Source organism: Anolis carolinensis, chromosome 6 (genome assembly GCF_035594765.1).
Source record: "Anolis carolinensis isolate JA03-04 chromosome 6, rAnoCar3.1.pri, whole genome shotgun sequence".
In the NCBI taxonomy this organism is placed as follows: Eukaryota; Metazoa; Chordata; class Lepidosauria; order Squamata; family Dactyloidae; genus Anolis; species Anolis carolinensis.
In genome coordinates this window covers 116,183,671-116,192,101 of record NC_085846.1, presented here as the reverse complement: position 1 = coordinate 116,192,101, position 8,431 = coordinate 116,183,671, and the positions used below count along the sequence as shown (strand labels likewise).

The following is an 8,431-nucleotide window of genomic DNA, read 5'->3' as shown; positions in this document are numbered from 1 at the left end:
CCCAAGGTTCCATAGCATCAAGCCATGGCAGTTAAAATGGTGCTAAATTGCATTCATAAAACAGTATAGATGCGCCCATTCTCTTTGTGGACTGATGTACTAAGCAATGGATACTTCACCTCCTATGTATTGTTGCAAGCGCTCCCAGGGTGTTGCATTGTGGTCCTGGCCAGCCCTGGGATGCCATAGGACGTAAAAGGCGGGTATATTTTGGGAAGTGGCATTACTGTCCAGGCGTGACATCAATGGATGAGATTCTGCCCTCCGTGTGCCAAGATTGGGGATAAATGATCTCTCTTTTAAAAGGCGTGGAATGCGTCCAGGCGGCGAGTCTAATAAACCAGTTGCTTGCTTGCAATTACAGTAGAGTCTCACTTATCCAACACTCGCTTATCCAACGTTCTGGGTTATCCAACGCATTTTTGTAGTCAATGTTTTCAATATATCGTGATATTTTGGTGCTAAATTCATAAATACAGTAATTACTACATAGCATTACTGCGTATTGAACTACTTTTTCTGCCAAATTTGTTGTCTAACATGTTTTGGTGCTTCATTTGTAAAATCATAACCTAATTTCATGTTTAATAGGCTTTTCCTTAATGCCTCCTTATTATCCAACATATTCGCTTATCCAACATTCTGCCGGCCCGTTTATGTTGGATAAGTGAGACTCTACTGTAATGCTAATGCTTTAAGAAAGGCCCATTGGTATCTAGATGCCACTGGGACTATATTGTATGACCCCTGTATCCATGGCGGAGATGTTCCTAAATGTATGATTGAAATAGGAAACCATGGATAATGAACAAAATCTGGCTACCAGTATTAAAAAGCTAAAATCAGGAGAGTAAATAAAGAGCAACACTCAGAAAACAGGAGGATTCCAGACAAGAAACGATCAGGGCCAGCTAACAAAGGATTTCCCCAGGCAGGAAACAGCCAGGTTTTGAAGCTGCAAAGCCTTTCAATGCTCATCAAGGTGGCCAATTGCAACATTCACACCTGCCTCCAACAGATAAGAGATCTTTCTCCCACGGATATATAAACCTCCCTTGCCTCGTTTCCAGCAGACCTCACAATCTCTGAGGATGTCTGCCATACATGTGGGTAAAACATCAGGAGAGAATGCTTCTGGAACATGGCCATGCAGCCTGGAAAACTCACAGCAACCCATGGATAATAGTCAACCCTATTGAAATGAAAGCTTTCTCAGAAGTTACAATTGGATGTCATTGGAGGATAAGAAGAATTCTTAGGTCCTCTAATGCAACTCAGTGGTGACTTTCAGCAGAAGCTTGCCACAAAATTGCCTGGAGATCCTAGAAAACCTCTAGAGAGAATATATTTCATTGGATGCAGGTAGGTGAAACTGTAGATGCCAGTCTTCCAGGTATGAATATTTGCAGGTACTGAGTTTGTCCACCATGTTGTCCAGCAAAAACCCAAAACTATTGGACAAGATTGTCCAGAATGTTGGCATTTGGTATGCCAGGAGCAGCTTCTGGTGAGAGAGAACTGGCCGTCTGCAAGGACGTTGCCCAGGGGACATTGCCCAGATGTTTTTGATGTTTTTACCATCCTTGTGGGAGGCTTCTCTCATGTCCCCGCATGGAGCTGGAGCTGATAGAAGGAGCTCATCCACGCTCTCCCCGGGTTGAATTTGAACCGGCAACCTTAGGGTCAACAACCCAACCTTCAAGTCATCAGTCCTGCCAGCACAACGGTTTAACTCACTGTGCCACTGGGGGCTCCAGTATGTAAATGACATTCAATTCTATCCTACTTATTAATCTGTGGAAGCTGGTTCAGTAACAATCCTGCGTCTATTGACAGTGATGGATTGGATAGCAAAGTTGAGCAAAGTGAAGAGAAGACAGAGATGTCCTTGGTTGTTCCGAAGGAAGGTCCAGAAATGTGGATTCAATCCCCGAGAAAACTCAGCTTCGAAGCTTGGGTTTATTCCTACATTGAGCCCTGAGCATGAAAGCTTTGAGAATGTACAGTGAATGGGGAGGAGAATGGGTGGGCTGCATCTGTGGGATGGAAATCTCAACAACTCTTCAAGTGGATGGCCTTCAGTGAACTCTGGCCACTGGCTTCCAATCCAGAGATGTGGCCAAGGCAAGCTAGGGTTCTCTCAAGACTTCAAGGGAGCTTTCCGAGGTGCTGAAGCTATGACCTCAAAGAGCTTCAAGAGCTTCTTGAACAAAACCTAACAAAATTGTGGTGCAATGGGTTGAACCCTTGTGTTGGCTGAACTGCTGACCTGAAGGTTTCCTCCACTGAGCCCTGAGCATGAAAGCTTTGGGAATGTACAGTGAGTGGGGAGAAGGATGAGTGGGCTGCACAAGTGGGACAGAAATGTCAACGACCCTTCAAGTGGATTGTCTTAAGTGAATTCTGGCCACTGGTTTCCAATTCAGAGTGGTGGCCAATGCAAGCTGAGGTTCACTCAAGACTTTCCAAGGTGCTGAAGCCATGCTCTCAAAGAGCTTCCAGAGCTTCTTGAACAAAACCCAACAAAATTGTGGTGCAATGGGTTGGACCTTGTGCTGGCTGGACGGCTGAGCTGAAGGTTGGGTTACTGACCTGAAAGTTGCTGGTTTGAATCCATGAGATGGGGTGAGCTCTCACCTGTCAGCTTTAGCTTGCAGGAACATGAGAGAAGCCTCCCAGTTAACACATCCAGGCATCCCCTGGGTAATGTCTCTGTAGATGGCCAATTCTCTCACACCAGAAGCAACTTGAAGTATGTTCTCAAATCGCTTCTGACATAATAATTTTTTTTTTTTTACCAGATTAGATGAGGTCTTGCATCTGGAAAGCCACTCACATTAAATGCCATAGTGATAGGACACAAAATCACATTTAGTGGCATGGTGGGACTGTGAATGTCTCCACAATTGGGGATATTGTCCTTTTTATTCTTGTGTGCCTTCAAGTTGCTTCTGATCTACGATGACCATAAGTGAACCTATTGCAGGGCTGCATTGGCAAGACTGGTTCAGAGATTTGCCTATGCCTTCCTTTGAGAGATTGCAACTTGGCTTAGGTGACTCAGTAGGTTTTTATGACCAAGTGGGGATTTGAACTCTGGTTTCCAGAGTCCTGGTTCAGTGCTGAAATCACAACACCATGCTGCCTCCTGGAGATTCATGCTGTTTCTAATGTTAACGTATAGTGGAGTTTTCTGAGGCTGAGACTTGCCAAAAGTGGTCACCAAGTGAGTTTTCTCCAGAATTCCAATCCAGTGCTCAAATCACTATGCTGCCTGATAAGTGATAAGTATAAGTATAACCCTTCAAGATCTTAAAGGAGGTTCACATAGAGAAGAAGAAGCTTACACAGCTCATTTATTTTAGACGCATTGTCTCCTGCCGAAGCCCTGCCAAAGGCTCTGTCATCTCTGGGCATGAAATGGATCCATGGCAGCCTGCAGTTGGCTGGTTGTCCTGCCTCTTGCATCTACGGAGGCCTCCCCATCGAGACGGGTAATTTTGACCCCCATACCCGATACCCCCGACCCTCTGTCTATTTTGGCACCCATTCCGAACAATGCCATAAGCGGCCGCTTCAAAATAGCCAGGCCAAATGTCTTCTCCTTTTATAGCAACGGCCCTATTGTGAGCACTGGTATGTACGACTGGTTTGGGGGGGACAAAGTGGGAGGGGAAGACCAAGGGATACAATGTGTGACATTTGAGGACCGCGCGGAGGATAAAGACCTCTGGGAAGGGGACTTGTGTGCTCTTCTTCATCTCCCTGAGTGCCGATCCCATCCTTTGCTTTGGGGCCCTCACTCACCAAAATGCCACCCAAAAAGCCAGAGCCTAAGAAAGCGGAACCGAAAAAGGACGAGTCCAAGGCTGCCGCCAAAGCTGCCCCTCCGCCTGAGCCGGAAGCTCGCAAGGAAGTCGAATTCAACCCAGCTAACATCAAAGTGAGTGTTCTTTTATTTATCAAAGGGTCGGGACTTTTCCTTTTGTGCTTTATTGTTGTGGGATGAATTTTGTGGTCTCCTCCAAGTCTATGATTCTGTGATGTTTCAAGTTTGTTCCTTCAAGTCACCAGTGGCGCAATGGGTTAAACCCTTGTGCCGGCACGACTGCTGACCTGAAGGTTGGGTTGCAGACCTGGTTCGAATCTAGGGAGAGCACAATGAGCTTCTTCTGTCAGCCTCAGCTCCCCATACGGGGACATGAGAGAAGCTTCCCACAAGGATGGTAAAACATCAATACATCTGGGTGCCTCCTGGGCAACGTCCTTGCAGACAGCCAATTCTCTCACACCAGAAGCAACTTGCAGTTTCTCAAGTCACTCCTGACACACACAAAAAAAACCCCTAATTGGATGTCCTCCTTTAGAACTATGGTAGTTGGTCAAGATGTGGTCCTGCCAACACTTCTGGACTCTCCGAACTGTTCTTTTCCATGCAAATCAGATTTTAAATAGTAGGGAGGTTTGCAAATATTTGCAGAACTCTCTACTACAGTAGAGTCTCACTTATCCAAGCCTCACTTATCCAAGCTTCTGAATTATCCAAGCCATTTCTGTAGTCAATGTTTTCAATATATCGTGATATTTTGGTGCTAAATTCGTAAATACAGTAATTACAACATAACATTACTGCATATTGAACTACTTTTTCTGTCAAATTTGTTGTATAACATGATGTTTTGGTGCTTAATTTGTATAATGATTACCTAATTTGATGTTTAATCGGCTTTTCCTGAATCCCTCCTTATTATCCAAGATATTCGCTTATCCAAGCTTCTGCCAGCCCGTTTAGCTTGAATAAGTGAGACTCTACTGTATTTAAAAATTATGAAAATGCCTAGTCAAGACCCTGCATTGAGGGGATAAATTATGACATCCCACTGGAACAAAATATGCCATTTCTCCTCTGTCCCAAAACACTGTTTTCCTTGTTGCAATCCCCAATTGTGGGCACTTACTACACAGACAAACAACAACAACAACAACAACAACAACAACAACAACCACAACAACAACCATCATGGTTTTTAGACCTGTTCCTGAAGTTTTTTGGGTTGCTGATTCAGAAAATTGCATTGGATAGACCTCATCTAGTTTCTTAGTTACACTTATCATAGTTTTCTATGGTCAAGCAGATGGTGACTGGTAATGGCATATGTTCTCTGTGTTAGGGGAAAAACTGGTGTCATTTTTGGAATCAGCAGGTTGGATATACTCAGAAACAGGGATAAAATTTGAAGCAACAAAATGTGTGTTGGCCACTGTGATATCTACTCATGAATACATCTAACTCATGTATAAATCTAATTCTTGGATAGATCTAACTCATGTATAAGTCTAACTCACATACAGGTCTACACCTTGTATACGTCTACCTTATATATATAAGTTGAGAATAGGTTTGGGGGGGTCAAAATTATGGATTTTGATAAGTCAAGGTTCATTCCACAGATAAGGGAACGCACCAGTGCTGTCATGGATGGCCAACCACTTGCCATTTTCATGAATTGACATTCAAAAAGGCCAGGCAAATAATAATTAACATCCAGTAGTTACAAACTGAACCATGGATAAATAAATCCAGATTTTCTTTTAACTAAAGTGTCTAGACTTATCCATGAGGGATATCTAATAGTAGAGTCTCACTTATCCAACATAAACGAGGAGGCAGAACGTTGGATAGGCGAATATGTTGGATAATAAGGAGGGGTTAAGGAAAAGCCTATTAAACATCAAATTAGGTTATGATTTTACAAATTAAGCACCAAGACATCATATTATGCAACAAATATGCAGTAATGTTATGTAGTAATTACTGTATTTATGAATTTAGCACCAAAATATCACGATGTATTGAAAACATTGACTACAAAAATGTGTTGGATAATCCAGAATGTTGGATAAGCGAATGTTGGATAAGTGAGACTCTACTGCACTTGCCAGTGGAGGAAGGCAATATTTATTATTTTATTTTATTTACAGCATTTATATTCCGCCCTTCTCACCCCGAAGGGGACTCAGGGCGGATCACATTACACATATAGGCAAACATTCAATGCCTTTTAACATAGAACAAAGACAAACAAACATAGGCTCCGAGGGGCCTCGAACTCATGACCTCCTGGTCAGAGTGATTCATTGCAGTTAATTGCAGCTGGCTTGCTCTCCCGCCTGCGCCACAGCCCGGGCCAGAGAAGCTGAATTCTTGGTTAATAATAATAATAATAATAATAATAATAATAATAATAATAATAATAATAATAATAACTTTATTTTTATACCCCGTCCCATCTCCCCGAAGGGACTCGGGGCGGCTTACATGGGGCCTTGGTTCTATTTACATTGCATAAACCATGCAGCTGGATCAAAGCCATCTCTTTTCTCTCTTTGAGGACAAAAGCAGGCACAACTTTAGGCGCATCTACATTGTCGAATGAATAGTTTGATACCACTTGAACCATCATGGCTCAATGCTATGGAATCCTTCTCTGCTAAATCACGTTGGGATGTCACCAAACTCTTCCTCCTATGCTTCCACAACTTTTGAGCCATTGCATTTAAAGTGTTATCAAACTAGGCTCATTCTGCAGTGCAGATGCACCCTGAGATGCCACAGTGTCTTCCCACCTGCTCATTTCCCCCTTGTCTTTATGTAATGTAAGGAATGCCGCTCCGGAGGGACATTGTGTTCATTGCCCGCATGAGGGTCAGGGTTCGGGGCACAGACCGAGGAAAACGACGGCAATGGTCCAGGGATTCAAGCTTTTAATAGCCAAGCAACTGCGCCCGTCTCCTTTTCTGTTTACCTGCCCGCTGTTGAATTTTCTTCGGCTTTTGTCACGGTCCAAAATAGAACTGCGCATTTGTTGAGAGCAGCCACATTGTTTCTCCCTCTTGGATCCAGGCCCGTTCCCCTTTGCAGCTGTTTGCCTCTGAGACAAAAAGAAACGAACTTCATGCCTTCATCTCCCTACCAAAGGAAAGGAGATGGGGAGGGTCCCCTTTAAATCCAATTGTGTTTCTTCAGCTTCTGCAGATGTCCCAAGGTGCATCTACACTGTAGAATGAATGCAGTTTGACACCACTTTGACTGCCATGGTTCAATCCTATGAAATCATGGGAGTTGAAGTTTGACAAGGCTGTTTGCTTTCACTGCCAAAGAAGGCTGGTGCGTCACCAAACGACAAATCCCAGGATACCATGGTCTTAAATCAGGGCTGGCGCAGTGTGTTAAAGCGCTGTGCTGCTGAACTTGAAAACCAAAAGGTCACTGGTTCAAATCCAGGGAGCGGGGTGAGCACCCGCTGTTAGCCCCAGCTTCTGCCAACCGAGCAGTTTGAAAACATGCAAATGTGGGTAGATCAATAGGTACCACTCAGATGGGAAGGTAATGGCGCTTCATGCAGTCATGCCGGCCACATGATCTTGGAGGTGTCTATGGACAACGCTGGCTCTTTGGCTTAGAAATGGAGATGAGCACCAACCCTCAGAGTCGGTCACAACTGGATTTAATGTCAGGGGAAAACCTTTACCTTTACCTAAAGTAGTGTCAAACTACATCAATCCCAAAGTGTAGATATCCCCCTACAAACAGTTTTCTAAAAATGTTTCCATATCAAATACAAATTTCATGATCATGATTACATATGTGCAGCCTGCAATTATGCATTTGTGATTGGTTTATATGTAGTCAATAGAATTGGGAATATATACAAAGCTAGTATGGTGTAAGTAGTTTGAGTGTTGGACTTTGAATCTGGAAAACCTGCATTTGGATTTGTGTTCAGCTTTGGAAACCCACTGGGTGAATCACGTTAACTCTCACGTTAAAATCACAATACATAAAAAATGATAATAGAGAATATGTAAGGATTGTGAATGTCCTTCAGTCCAGATTTACTAGAAAGCAGCCACTGCAAGTCACAAGGATCTGTTCTCCTGCTGATTTGAATACAACCAACAGGTTCGTGCCCTGATTCTGCCAGTGATCTCTGGTGGGAGAAAAAATTCCACCTGCCAATTTGCTTTGAACTGTAGCACCAAAGAGTGCTTGCAAGACAAAGGTGGAAACATTGTTGCACTGGGTTCCAGCGAGCAGAAGAACAGATCCTAGTTGCTCGCAGCAGCAGCTTCCTGGTAAATCCAGATTTGAATGGTCAGATGTAACTAAGACAGTTGGAAAGTCTAGAATGAGATGGTCAGGCAGGGACATTCTATGAACCTATGTAACTAAAGTAGTTTGTAAATCCAGATTGGGATGATCAAGCCAAGAGACTTAACTAAGATCATTAGTAAATCCAGATTGGAATGTCTATTACAGGAGACACTACTTAGCTACGTAGCTAAGGTACTAATGCAACTACATTATTTATGCAGTTAAGTAGTGTCTCCCAATCTGGACTTGCCAGTCAGTAGTTATGTAACTACCTTA

At 43.4% G+C, this 8,431-nt stretch overlaps 1 protein-coding gene across 1 annotated transcript in view; it reads left to right on the top strand.

The window, feature by feature from the left end:
• The first annotated feature begins 3,686 nt into the window (after positions 1 to 3,686).
• Positions 3,687 to 8,431, top strand: part of myl3 (myosin light chain 3) — a 48,967-nt gene continuing 44,222 nt past the window's right edge. Inside the window, exon 1 of the mRNA XM_003227069.4 lies at positions 3,687 to 3,943. Within this exon, the coding sequence (XP_003227117.1) occupies positions 3,812 to 3,943 (132 nt within the window). The 5' untranslated portion in view covers positions 3,687 to 3,811. The remainder of the gene's footprint in view (positions 3,944 to 8,431) is intronic.